Genomic DNA, 12792 nt, shown 5'->3' with positions numbered 1-12792 from the left:
CATGTTTTGTAAAAGCAGACTCTAGTGAAGGTATAATAAAAAAAAACGTCTTAAAAAAGGAACTTGAGGTACACCACAAGAGAAAGAATCAAAGGAAGGCAAAGAGTTTCAGTCAAACTGAACCTGCAGATAAGAATCCAGTCACAAGGCCTTACCTTGATTATGAACTACATGATTTAAGAAGCCCAAGATAACAGAAGGGAAAACTTTATCAAAAGCAACAGAGGGGTTAAACAAAATTAAATTAATGTAATTTACAATTTCTGAAGACATCACAAGGTGATTTGTCACCCTTAGGAGAGCAAGCTATGTCGACAGTGTCTAGAAGATAAGCTATGAAAACACCTAACCAAGACCTTAGATAAGAATTCTGAAATGGTAAATTATAAAGTACAGTCAGATCTACAGAAGGTTTATGTGATCAAAAATGTATCACTGCATGTTCGAAGGAGGATGTGACATAAAGATGGAGTACTTTGTTTATTATCACTCCATTCCACTGGGGTTAACACCTTTTTAATGTCTCCAACGACTAAGTGTTGGACTATTCAACTGCTTTACTTCAGGTTTGTTCAACAAAAATGTTTTTTTTTTCAGGATCAACCATCAGTTTGCATCCATCATCAAACTTAACAACAACATGTTTCTGTTGTATATTTGCGTCTGTGCCGGCCTCATGCTGTCCCTCCCTCAGTGTACGTATCAGTCATGCATGGAAGGAACACCCAGACAGTGCCTGGATGCGGAATTTGCTCCAGGTACCAATTTGGCCGGGGAAGGCTTCGACATTACCAAAATGGAACGTAAGGGGGCCTTTGTGCTCGACATGAATCAGTGGAAACGCAAGGACAAAACATGCACCCTGTGTAGCAACCCCTATCTGGAGAACAAAAAGCAAAAGCTCCCCTTGTCAGTGGAGGACTGGAGGGCGAAACACTCCTGCAGCATGAAAGTGGTCAGTAATCTCCACAGATCTAGTGAGTCTCTGGTCAGTTCCAGCTCCTCTTCGGTGGAAAACAACTGGCAGGCCAATCTAGATGTTAATGTTGGTGAAAAAGGAGGCTCAGTGATGCTAGCTGGAACCAATTCTAAGTTAGCTGAATACTCCATGGAAAAAACGAAGAATGACAAGTTCAGCTTCACAAGCCAAAGCATGTCCTGCGAGTACTACAGGTAAGAAGATGGGGACTGAGATGAAACTTTTCTCCACACACTCTCTTACATGCAAAGATTTATGCAAAGGAACAAAAGTAATGTACTTTAAGGCTCAAATACAACATTGTGAAATACCTGTTTTATTTTGGACTTTCTTTTATTGTCCGAAAACAGCTACCGAGTGTCCCTCAGTCCCAAGTTGCACAGAGAATTTCGCAAAGCAGTGAAACAGCTCCCCAAAATCTACAGCCCTGAATACAAGCAACGATTCTACAAACTTATTGACAACTTTGGCACCCATTACCTCAGCAAGGTGAATCAAAATGATGACAACAAAAAGAAATTTCATCTAAAAAGTTTAAACATTGGTATTATTAGAAAAATCGACACTTTTTTTTATGTTATGTGTGTTAAAATATATCATTCCAGGTGAAGTTGGGAGGAAGCGTTCAATCTGTGACCAGCATCAGGCAGTGCCAGGCCAGCCTGCAGGGCCTCAGCGCAGAGGAGGTGCAGATGTGCCTGGAGGTTGAGGCGTCCGCCACATTCAAAGCTACAGTAAAAACTCAATCAAAACACTGCAAGAAGGACATAGAGAAGACGGACAGTAAGTCAGCCTTCTCCAGCCTCTTCAATGACAGGTAAAAAAACATTTTCTCACATCAGTTGACCGAATACACTTTCATAAATTATTATTTTCAGCACCAGAAAAGCCTTGTTGGCGGAGTTCTTTAAGCAACTCTCTCCTCTACAGGTTCACAGAAATAAAGGGGGGCCATACCACGGAGCCAGACCTTCTCTTCTCTGCTGACAAAAATCCATCAGCCTACAAAGAATGGCTGAACACACTGCCACAGAATCCAGACATATTCTCTTATTCCCTGGAATCGCTTCATGAGTTACTGCCAACAAACACCCCTGTCAGGAAGAACCTACGCTCGGCCATTAGCCATTACATCCTGGAGAAGGGCCTGTTGAGGAACTGCAGTGAGCGCTGTCAGGCCGGCATCAAGAGTGACCCGAGGGATACCTGCGTCTGCCAGTGCCACAATGACCCTGCTGTAAACCAAGACTGCTGCCCAACCCGTAAGGGCATGGCGCGGGTTATAATAACTGTACAACGGGCGTCCGGTCTTTGGGGAGATCACACCACAGCCACAGATGGCTATGTGAAAGTGTCCCTCAACGGGCAGATGGTCCGTCGTTCTCCCGTCATTTACAACGACAACAACCCACACTGGGGCATGATCATCGACCTGGGCTCCCAGGATTTGTCAGCAGGACATCGAGTGAGATTTGAAGTGTGGGATGAGGACAACAACTGGGACGACGACCTGTTGGGACAATGTGAGAAAGATCTGTCCGCTGGAGTCATGGAGGATCTCTGTAACCTGCAACACGGCCGGCTCTTCTACAAACTGGAGGTGAAATGTGCTCCGAGTCTGAGTGGAAATTCATGCGTGGACTACAAACCTTCACCTATGAGTCAAAGTCTGAAGAAGCTGTATGTGTCCCGTCATGCCCACCCTATTCCAAAGGTCATCCTGTCACAGATGGGTGTGTTTGTGGATGAAAAAAGCTCACAGAGAAATCTTACTGCATAGAGTCAAAAGTCTGATATATAACACCTGTGTTTAGCTTTACTGCGGCTTATTTAGCAACATCATTATTTTTATTAGGTGTATCGATGAGGTTAATTTAAGCAGGACCTCTTACCCATAATTGACACCCCCACTAAACTCTACTTATGTGTTGACAAAGCAGCTCTAACTTAATTATTTTTAAAAATCCCTAATATTTGGTATGTTCAGTTTAATTTAAAGTGTTATTTTTTTCAGTTGCAGATTTGAAAAGTACATATTTGTTATGTATTGTGCAATCATTATGTAGCATTTTATTATCTATAAAAACATTTATTACATCAAATAGTGTGTTTTATGTAATTTAATCACGTTATCTTGTGGATTTTTGACATGTTTGTTTATCATGAATAAAAGCTTAGTATATGAACTGTGCTATTTGATGTTTCATCACATTACTTTTAGTTTTTATTTGAGTGTTCATGTTCCGTTCGTCTTAGACAGTGTTACCCGACATGAGAAAGGAAGTGGTAATATTTCCTGTGTGCGGATGAGGCTTCACGATGCTATTAAAAAGAACAATGTGTGCTGGTAAACATTATGTATGCTGTACTCAGAAGCTTCTATTCAGCATCATTTGACATAGACTTTATTGAATTCAAAAAGTAAAATCCTTTTATATCCTTTATATAACATAGAGACAATTTTTTTGCACTTAACATCTATTTATGTGAATTAGTCTCCACCAGTGTTTTCAGTGTTGACAGAATAAGACTGGTGCAGGTTTTGGACCTACAAGACAAAGAGACATTGTGTAACAAATGTCCACTTACAGAGAAAGACAATGGTGTCAAGAAAAATCAAACAAAAGACAAAACAGACAACACAACAAGACAAAACAGAGTGAAACACACAAAAAGCTTTAAAAATACTGAACACATTATGGAAATTATCCACTTGAAGAAGTCCACGTCATTTGAATTAGCCTGGTTAATAAAGACAGACAAAGAGAGCGGGCAGTGGGGGGTGGGAACACAAAGACAATGAATCAGGAAATATAAATGAATTTGATTGGTTGATAACAGACACAAGTAAGGTAAAGTGTTTTATATTCAGTCCACTTTTCTTTAAAAGTGAAAGGTTCTTTTTAAGGTTTCCTGATGTTTTTGCTTGACCTTCCTGCACCAAATATAAAACTTTCTTCATTCTCACCTTTGTATCCATTTCCAAGGGCAGCATTGACTCCGCCATATTTGCCAGGTTGCTCTCCTGTGAAAGAATCAACCTAGTTCAATGTTATGAATGTGGTCAGAAGAAAACATACCCTTCAGTGGAAAATGATCCATAATATACGCAGTTGTACTTTTTGAGTGAAGGCTATTTCAATCAAAGTAAATGTTAAGAGCACTTAAAAAGAACTATTATGAGTACAGTATTAATAAAATTAATAAAAACAATAGCTTCACTTTGTTTGTTTTACTCAGGAAAGAATGTTTGAAAGCATAGGGATATTTAGACCCACGGAAAACCACACTGTAATTAGATATGAAAGCTATTGTGTAGCACAGCAAAATGTAAAGCACAATATGTGCTGTCACTGTAATATCATGCTAGAAGACATGAAAAATTAAGGTCACCAGAAACGGCAAAGTCAGTGGAAGTTTATCATAAATGACGATGTCTGGGAGTTTCTTGCTTACCCAAGGCATCTTGAGTTGCTCCTAGCTGTGCGCCGTAACCTTATCAAACACAGGCAAATAAGTTACATTTTTCAAACAGACCAAGACAAAAGGCACAAAATACGTTTATGTTGTGATTTGGTGTTATTTGGACATCAGGAGTTGCTGGAGAAACATGTGCTGCTTTAACTTAAAATTAAAATTCTCAAATATGCAAGACATACTAATAATAAAAAGGTGCATTACTGTCATGCTGATTCAACCATCTCTGTTAATTGCAATGTGATGCACTAGTGTGACAAAAGACATAAAGGATTTGTTTATTTTGGGAAAGAGAGTCCGTGAAAAATTACCTGCTTGCTGAGCTCCATATCCTGCTCCGGCTCCTGAAACAACACAAAACATGTAGATAGTTGGACTACTACAAAGATGCTTTGGATTAGCATTATCAGAGCGAATAAACAACACGCAGACATCTAGTTCACTCTACATGGAAAGCAAACTAACTGTTATAACTATATTACAAACTACATGTTGATTTTGCACAAAGTTCTGTATACTTCTTGATGTCCCATGTACGGCGCAACATGCCAAAGTCCATGCAAGGGGACCCACGGTGTATGTAGATAGAAATGGCTCATTCTAAGGTAATAAAAACATAATGGTTCATTATGTAAGGTCTTTCTACACTACTGAAAACATTTGTTGATACGTGACCCTCGCATTTGATGTTAGTATGGTAAGGACTCAATCAGACTCATTCTGTGATGTCTGGGTGTAGTTTGATGTGGTTATATCAGATGATCTGACTTAAGCAAGTAGGCCTACATGCTTGCAGCTATGAATGTTGTTGGTTTTTCTACAACAAGAGTAAGTCCTTTCTTTGAGGTATGCGCAAACGCCCCTCGCACCGAAAAAAGCTCCCCCGAGAGCCATAGTATAGTATGCACACTGTGTAAGGGTAACAAAGATAAGTCATAATGGACAGAGATATTGCACACACACAGATATGACACACAGAGACACAAACACACACAGCACAGCCTCATAGATTAGCTTCACAAGACATATTTCTGATGTCTGTCCCATAATGCAAAGACAGAAAGCATTCATATTCACCGGGAATCTGATGAGTTCAAGACAACTGAAAAATCAATGGTATGTTTTCTTGATTAATTTTAGCCTTTTTAAAGTTGTTACCTGTTTTCACTATTATCTAGGACTTATGTGGTTAGATAAAAACTAGCCACCACGCTGCTGCCTTACAGAAACAGTGAAACAGTACTTTTTCCATTACCTACAGACTCTCACACTTTATAGCTCAAACACTCAGCTATTCTCACCATATTTGTTGGCGGTTTTGGCACCTTCAGCCCCGAGGCCAAGCTGCTGAGCAGCATATGGGTAGGCACCATCACCTGAGGGGATGAAAAATCTTTTAAGTGTCTAACTGTTCTGGTAGGTGTGATAAACTAACAGAGTGGCTCAAAGGATACTAAAAGTCAGCACCCACCCAGACACAGCCCGTTCACCCTGCTTCCTTCTGACAAAAGATACCTGTTGAAGTATCTGCTGTTGCATCACGCGATTAAAAAGCAGATTCTTTCCTGAAGCTGCAAGACTCTTAAATTCACCCTCAGCACTGCACCATGCAAAATAGCATTACTTCTGTGTATAATTTTATATTCTTTGTGCATAATGTTTGCTTTGAGGGTAGCATAAAGGGAACTACAAATGCATCTCATTATACAACCCTGTTGTAAAATGACAAATAAATTTATCTTGTGCCTTTTATTTGTACACCAATAAACTGAAATTTCCGCTTACAGATCACATGTGAAAGATACACGCCAAAGTGTCCTGAAAATGACAAATGAAGTGAAGGAGAAAAAGGGGACCCCATTTATTTTTTAACTCCGAACACCCTGGAGTGTTTTATTATGCCTTGTGCAAAAAGAGACACTGTTTATCCAAGGAAGGTTAAAATCAAGGGCAACTTGACTTGGTTTTAACCTTTCTTGGATAAGTGCAACCCAGATGACAGAGACTCTTCACAGACAGACACTGTTTATTAAATCCTCATCTGTTTATTCCATAGACTGTAGAAAACATGGATGTAATTTCAGTGACTTCAGCGATTGCGAAGCTTTAGTGAGTTATGTAAAAATTCGCCCCTGTACAGTTGTCATGAACGGGGGAAAAACCAAAACAGTTTTTTTTACCAGGCTTTGGATTCAGCCTCAAGTGGTCATTCAAGGAACTGTAGTTTTTGGTGCTTAGCATTGGTGCCATTTTTTTTAGCCCCGGAGAGTGCCGCTTAGTTTATTCAAGTTTTTATAATGAGTTTTACTCATAGTCAGATCCAATAATACTAGATTAAGATCCACTAGTGTTATAGCTTTAGTAAGATATACTTAAGTAAGATGGTGTGTTTTGGGAAATATGTTTAATCTTGCTTAGAGTTGGGAAGGTCAATAACAATCATGTGTGGTTATTATGTAGCTGGAGTCAGGCATCAGTTAGCTTAGTTTAGTTTAGCAAAATGACTTGAAACAGCAAGCCAGCCTGTGGAAAGATAACAAAATCCATCTACCAGCTCTTCTAATTATCATGTTATATATATTGCGTGTTATAATCTGTGCAAAAACCAAAGTGAAGAATGACTATTTTTACTGCATATTTTAACTGCATAAATGTAACAGGTATGTTGATCTTCTCATCAAGCTCTGCATGAAACGTCAGACTATTTCCAACGGTCATAGCACATCTCATTATGTACGTAGGTTTTATATAAAGTAATATGATGCGTAATAGAAGAGCTCTTACCATCCAGTCCAGCAGGAATCACTGGTGCATTACCATAAGGAACCTGAGCAGCTCCTCCTCCTGCAGGAAAAAGATCAGATGGGCAAAATGACTCATCTGACTTCTCTATTTTCACCCTTCCACCTGCACAGGCTGTAAATCAGCTCCGTGGAATCCACTAGTTCAAAAGTCTGACTCATGCATATAAAGCCACATCGACAGGAGCTTGACTAATAGAGTCAAAGAAGGATGATGTCATGTCAGCACTGCTCACCATATTTGCCACCAGTTGATTCCAGTCCTGCACCAAGTGCTCCTGAAAGAAGAGAAGAGGGCCTTCAGTGACAAAGTTTTAATTTATCAGAAAATATATTCATACTGAAAACGTAAAACGTTTTTTCAACAAAGTAATAGATTTGTGGTAGACAGATATTAGACAACACAGAATTTACGAGGCTCTAGCTTTTATGCTAAATATGTGATTGGACATTATATCTGATTGTAACTACGCTGCTATTTAGAACTAGATGTTCAACTGATCCCACGACCCTGTACGCAGGATAAGCAGTTGACGATGGATGGATGGATGGATGTTCAACTAATAAGTTACTATGAACAAACATAAGCCATTACAGAGCCTTCAGCTTGGCACGCTGCGAAGAGGACAATTGTTTATTTATATTATCTTTTCCTCTAGTTTAATTTTAAATTGTATGAATTATATTGTGCAGCCATTAGGGAGGCATTCACACTCTTAGTGCTCTCTAGTATTGCCATGCGTTGTGTCCATGTAAACAGTGCGCAGCAGCCAGAGAAATAAACAGTGCTCCATCCTTAAATCTCTTACCATACGCCCCCTGGCCCTGTCCGGCATAGCCTCCTGTACTGAGGGCTAGAAAAATCAGAAAAACATTTACATGAGAGTCAGGTACTGTTCAATCCATTGACTGATTGACAAATTTAAATAAAACTGAAAAGCATCTATGTTAGCAGGACGTCAGAAACAACCAGATTAAACTGGTCAGCTTCTATACATAAGAGGCAATAGCTACACCAAGTGGATGAAAGACAACACTGGACATGTTAAGCAGAGGAAGTGTGCTTCCTTGACGGCCTCTTATTTTTTCAGCTGTCAGACGTCGCAGGTTAAAGCATCTACGGGTTAGTGCCACCTGTTATAGGTTTCAGCAGGTTATAACTCCTCAAAACTGTTACCTTCACTCTTCCCTGCTTTGTTCTCAGCACCATCAGCTAACTCTGCAGGGTAACCAAGCCCTGAAACATAGTTCTAATTAGCATTATATTATGTCTGTGAGCTAATAACTCTTTAAATGGAGCGAGCTTCTCTTAAATTCCCTTCTTTTTTCTTTAAATGGCACTCACCAGCCCCGTAACCATCGCTGTAACCATTCCCATAACCTGTTGAGAGAGGGGACTATATGTTAAAACATTTAAGAGGAACATTTACTGAATTCAAAGCTAATATTTTCAACTCAGTGCTGTATTTGACATTTCTGACTGTACCCAGTGACAAAAGGAAAGGAAATGTTCAAGAGAGTCTTCAGCATGCATGTGAAATACCTGTAGACAAAGCTTTTGCACCAGCATCTCCACCTACAGTGATAACAGAACAAAGAAATTCACTCAACACAAAGGATCGGCCTGTCTTAACTGAATAACGTCTGTCCTGACAGTGATGGCTTTGATGCAGTGACAACAAGAAGGAAGAATGATCCCCAGGCAGACAATTTACATTTCAAGCATAAAGTTTTGATTTTTTTATTTAAATTGTCTTCTATGCTTCCTTCTGTAACTCACAGAGTACACAATTTGACTAGTAGAATTTGAATTTCTATTTGTGGATGAGTTGCCACTTACCGAAGCCATTGCCTGCCACAGCACCCAGGTATCCTGTTGCTCCCTCACCATAGCCTGTAATAACACACATTCAAAACATATTGTATGGGACACAGACTCTCAGAACTTTTGTTTAACAGAAGACATCAATATTTAACTTGGGACAAACATGAAACAACACAAAACCATACCATACCATCAAAACAAAATAAATTGTTTTGATGGAATGACATGCATGCATATGAAAGAAGAGGAAAAGACATCCACAGGAGTAAAATCTGATCTCTAATCCTTTGTTGTTGTTGTTGTTGTTGTTGTTGTTGTCTTCTACTTTTTAAATGCACTATCAATAATTCACCAGAAAGGAAAGGAAGATACTAACGCAGCTTTTCCTCTGACCTTTAAAGGAAGGTTGAAATGAACTCAGACACAGCTTGTTTTTTCTAGAAAGACTCATAAGCAAATGGTTGGTTTACAAGGCAAATTAGGAGAAACAGCTGATTCTCTGCTGTGTAACACATGATCTACTGTGCACCTTCAGCTCCATTCACATTATGAACATTCAGATTCAGTTCATCATTCATCATTCATTTGCATAGAGTCATTGGGAGCAATGTGTAAGATATGGCCAGACGTTTTGTTTAAAACATTTAAAAAATGGACTATTGCTATCAATAAAATGTGAAGAAATAACAGTTCTGACATTACGTCAAAGACATTGTTTTGCAGAGTTATCTACTAAAGTTAGCACATTAACCAGCTAGCCCCAGCCCATCCTGTCTCTTATACCACTTTGTACTTCATGAGGCAAGTTTGTTGTCTTAGATTTTTAAGTCTAACAAATAAACAAAACATACTCACAAAATGTCAAGAAAGGAAATATTCATACAATGGCTGTTTCTCTTATCAAACTGATAAATAGAACCGTACACCTTCTCAATTCAAGCTTCTCTCTTTCATCGAACTAATTGCCTTTTTAACTCATCTCAAAACATATTTCATTCAAACTCCACAGTAACAAAAAAAAATTCACCAAAACCGTTGCGGTTAGTGTTTCCACTGTTCCAACAATCACCAATCTGGTTTGGTTGAAATAAACCCTTAGATGTGAAAATATTCTGGCTCTACATGCTGTTGCTGCCTCTCTGATGCCCGAGCTCCCTCTCGCTCATCTCCCACTTCACACCCCTCCTGTCGCCGCCTGAACTCGGAGTCAAAGTCCTCGCCAGAGCCGCTGTAAATCACCTAGGTACTGTATTCCCTGTCATCAAACTGGCCTCCGTCGGTCTCTGAGGCTGTGTTTGGTCCCAGTCGGCCGTGTTAACTATGAGGAAGTTAGTTGCATGGCTGAGTGATCTGACTTGCTAGCAGCAGTGATATGTGAAATGCTGCCTCCTATATTTTTTTGGAGTATGAATTTGTGAAGGTGGAGAGTAGTTTCAATTCTTACACATTGTACCTTTAAGAATCAAAAGTCAGAGTACAAATAGAGATTGAAAATGTATCAGAAAGTAAAATTATTCCACAGCCTCACCAGTTGACCTGCCGGCAACTCCGTGGGGATACCCACCCTGTCCAGCAGCAGCAGCTGAGAAAGTTGGGAGTCAGGACAAAAGTGGTGCAAAAGAAAAGTATGAGAGCATAAATCCTAAATTGTAACAAAGAAAAGAAAAAAGTATGAAAATATACATCCTTACCTGCAAGTTTGCCAGCTGCACCACCCAGGTATGCTCCCTGTCCCAACCCTGTAGGCAGGCCATGGGAATCTGTTAGCACAGGTAGTGTCAATTTTACATCACCATCTCCATCACTAGCAGCATGTTAACTTTTCCTGCGTTGCATGTCAGTGCTTAATATTACCTGGTCCATAGCCCCCTGCACCCAGGCTTGCTCCCAGATAGTTTCCTGCGCCACCCATATAACCTGTGGAGGAAGATAACGCAGGCTCAGCAAAAATCACCGGTAACTTGCTGTGGGCTAGAGGGACATAACCCCTGATTTCTGTATAAAACACCAGTGCCAACATAAATATTGATCCCTCAGTACTGCTTTTGGCTGAAAGTCATGTTTAAATCAAAATCACATTTTAAACACATGATAAAACTGGGACATAACATCCCGCCTCATTCACTTGTTTCCATATACAGAAGATACAGAGGTTGCTGTTGAGGGAGTTTTTGACATGTACAGCTGCCAGTGGAACAAAAACATTTTTTAACTTCCTCTTCATTGGATAGTGACTCTCACACAGCAATAATTATTGATTGGCTCAGACACAATAATCAGTTATGTGTCAGAACAAAAAAGCAGATACTGATTTTGTAAATATGGATGATGCACAAAGACTGAGTTGCTCTTTATCAGGATAAACTGCAGGCATGCAGCAGTTCTTTCAATTACAGTTCATTTGAATTCCCACAAAAATATGTTATTTGAAAGAATGTATGAACTTCTTCCTATGTATTACTGTAAGATGCATATTTTGTTAAATTTAACTAAACTCTAACCATGGCCTAAAGCCCAACTGCAGCACTCACTAAACACATAGACATGACAAGTAGGCATCAAGGCACCAATAAAGAAAAAGATTAAATCAACAGTGAGGGCGAGAAACACTGAAGCATCTGTACAATGTGCCATTGCCTTCAGTTAACAGGGTAAATATAGAATCAGCATGGGAACTGCTCCCAAACCACATACACAATGCTATCCATTTATCAGATAATACCCAATAAATACATCATATTCAGAATCATAAACGTCAGCAAAAATGTACACATCCATTAATAAACAAACAATAACAAATTTAATCAATGCAAAATCACAGAGAGATACAGTGTTTGCATATCCGGGGTTGGTGTCTCCTATTACACCGTGGATCATTTCCAGATAAATATCTAGATAATGCACCTAAATCTCTTCTGCCATCTGCAAAATATGCAGAAGATGAAAAAACTTTGAAGCTAGCTAAGAAATGTGTTTAGCTAGCCCAGCTAACTATCAAACAACTGGTACAATCACACATGTGTCATGTATCACATGGGTTACTCACACAGACTAACAAACAGACAAAGGTTTTGCTACAGCAGTCAGATAGCAAGTCACTAATGTTTCTTTGTTGCATTTAAACATTTGTTTTTTGATATCAGATTGTTACCAAATAAGCTCAAGACAAGTGATTAAAGGTAAATGGGATGATTTTAAGACAGCTGCCATCCTGCAGGAGACTAATCTCTCAGCAGTAAGGAAATGAGGGATTATTAGTTAGAAGTCCAGTGAGAACAGGGTCAGCGCTTCAGAAGAGATACATTTGTAGAGATGCTACTTTCCAAAGGCAACAAGCACCTGAAAAAAATGGCGTTACTCAGAAAATCACCTCTGTTTGTACAAAGTAATATAAACAGAGGAAGCGAAATACAGAAGGAAATGAAAACAATCTGCATTTCACTTGTATTTAAGTATTTGGATAACCAATAGAAAGTGGAAGATCTCAAGAATGGGCAAAAAGACAAAGTGATGGTGAATAAGTACAAAGCTTTGCTCTTACTTGTTGCCTGGGTATTCCTCCCAGTCTGTCCTGGGATACTGAGAGCTTTTGATTTTAGGACGTCACGTTCAGCAAGGGAAAGGTGTTTTGCTTTCTGACCATCAGCAGTTAAGCCTTTAGCTTTCTGCCCTTCTACTGAGGTGATGCCTAAACTTTGGGTTCCACTTGC

At 39.4% G+C, this 12792-nt stretch overlaps 2 protein-coding genes across 2 annotated transcripts in view; one reads left to right on the top strand and one right to left on the bottom strand.

The window, feature by feature from the left end:
• Positions 1-601: 601 nt before the first annotated feature.
• LOC123963058 (perforin-1-like) lies at positions 602-3064 on the top strand. Its single transcript, XM_046039583.1, has 4 exons — positions 602-1173; positions 1330-1468; positions 1585-1796; positions 1910-3064. The coding sequence occupies exons 1-4, from the start codon at positions 641-643 to the stop codon at positions 2757-2759; spliced, it is 1734 nt and encodes a 577-aa protein (XP_045895539.1). The 5' UTR covers positions 602-640; the 3' UTR covers positions 2760-3064.
• A 373-nt stretch (positions 3065-3437) lies between these two features.
• LOC123967340 (fibroin heavy chain) overlaps positions 3438-12792 on the bottom strand; it is a 17528-nt gene continuing 8173 nt past the window's right edge. The window contains exons 8-22 of the mRNA XM_046043407.1: positions 10937-10999; positions 10774-10842; positions 10611-10664; positions 9098-9151; positions 8801-8833; positions 8603-8638; positions 8435-8494; positions 8067-8111; positions 7494-7535; positions 7241-7300; positions 5758-5832; positions 4768-4800; positions 4436-4474; positions 3948-4004; positions 3438-3527 (exon numbers count right to left, since the gene is read on the bottom strand). Of these exons, the coding sequence (XP_045899363.1) occupies positions 3490-3527; positions 3948-4004; positions 4436-4474; positions 4768-4800; positions 5758-5832; positions 7241-7300; positions 7494-7535; positions 8067-8111; positions 8435-8494; positions 8603-8638; positions 8801-8833; positions 9098-9151; positions 10611-10664; positions 10774-10842; positions 10937-10999 (758 nt within the window). The 3' untranslated portion in view covers positions 3438-3489. The remainder of the gene's footprint in view (positions 3528-3947; positions 4005-4435; positions 4475-4767; positions 4801-5757; positions 5833-7240; positions 7301-7493; positions 7536-8066; positions 8112-8434; positions 8495-8602; positions 8639-8800; positions 8834-9097; positions 9152-10610; positions 10665-10773; positions 10843-10936; positions 11000-12792) is intronic.

This window comes from Micropterus dolomieu, linkage group LG02, assembly GCF_021292245.1.
Source record: "Micropterus dolomieu isolate WLL.071019.BEF.003 ecotype Adirondacks linkage group LG02, ASM2129224v1, whole genome shotgun sequence".
Lineage (NCBI taxonomy): Eukaryota > Metazoa > Chordata > Actinopteri > Centrarchiformes > Centrarchidae > Micropterus > Micropterus dolomieu.
This window is presented reverse-complemented; position numbering and strand designations above follow the sequence as displayed.

What these genes read in the sequence shown, in the direction of transcription:
- LOC123963058 (XM_046039583.1), top strand. Translation starts at nt 641, where the DNA reads ATGTTTCTGTTGTATATTTGCGTCTGTGCCGGCCTCATGCTGTCCCTC. An exon ending in ATGTCCTGCGAGTACTACAG is followed by an intron (nt 1,174 to 1,329) that starts GTAAGAAGATGG and finishes GTCCGAAAACAG; the next exon opens with CTACCGAGTGTCCCTCAGTC. An exon ending in GCACCCATTACCTCAGCAAG is followed by an intron (nt 1,469 to 1,584) that starts GTGAATCAAAAT and finishes ATATCATTCCAG; the next exon opens with GTGAAGTTGGGAGGAAGCGT.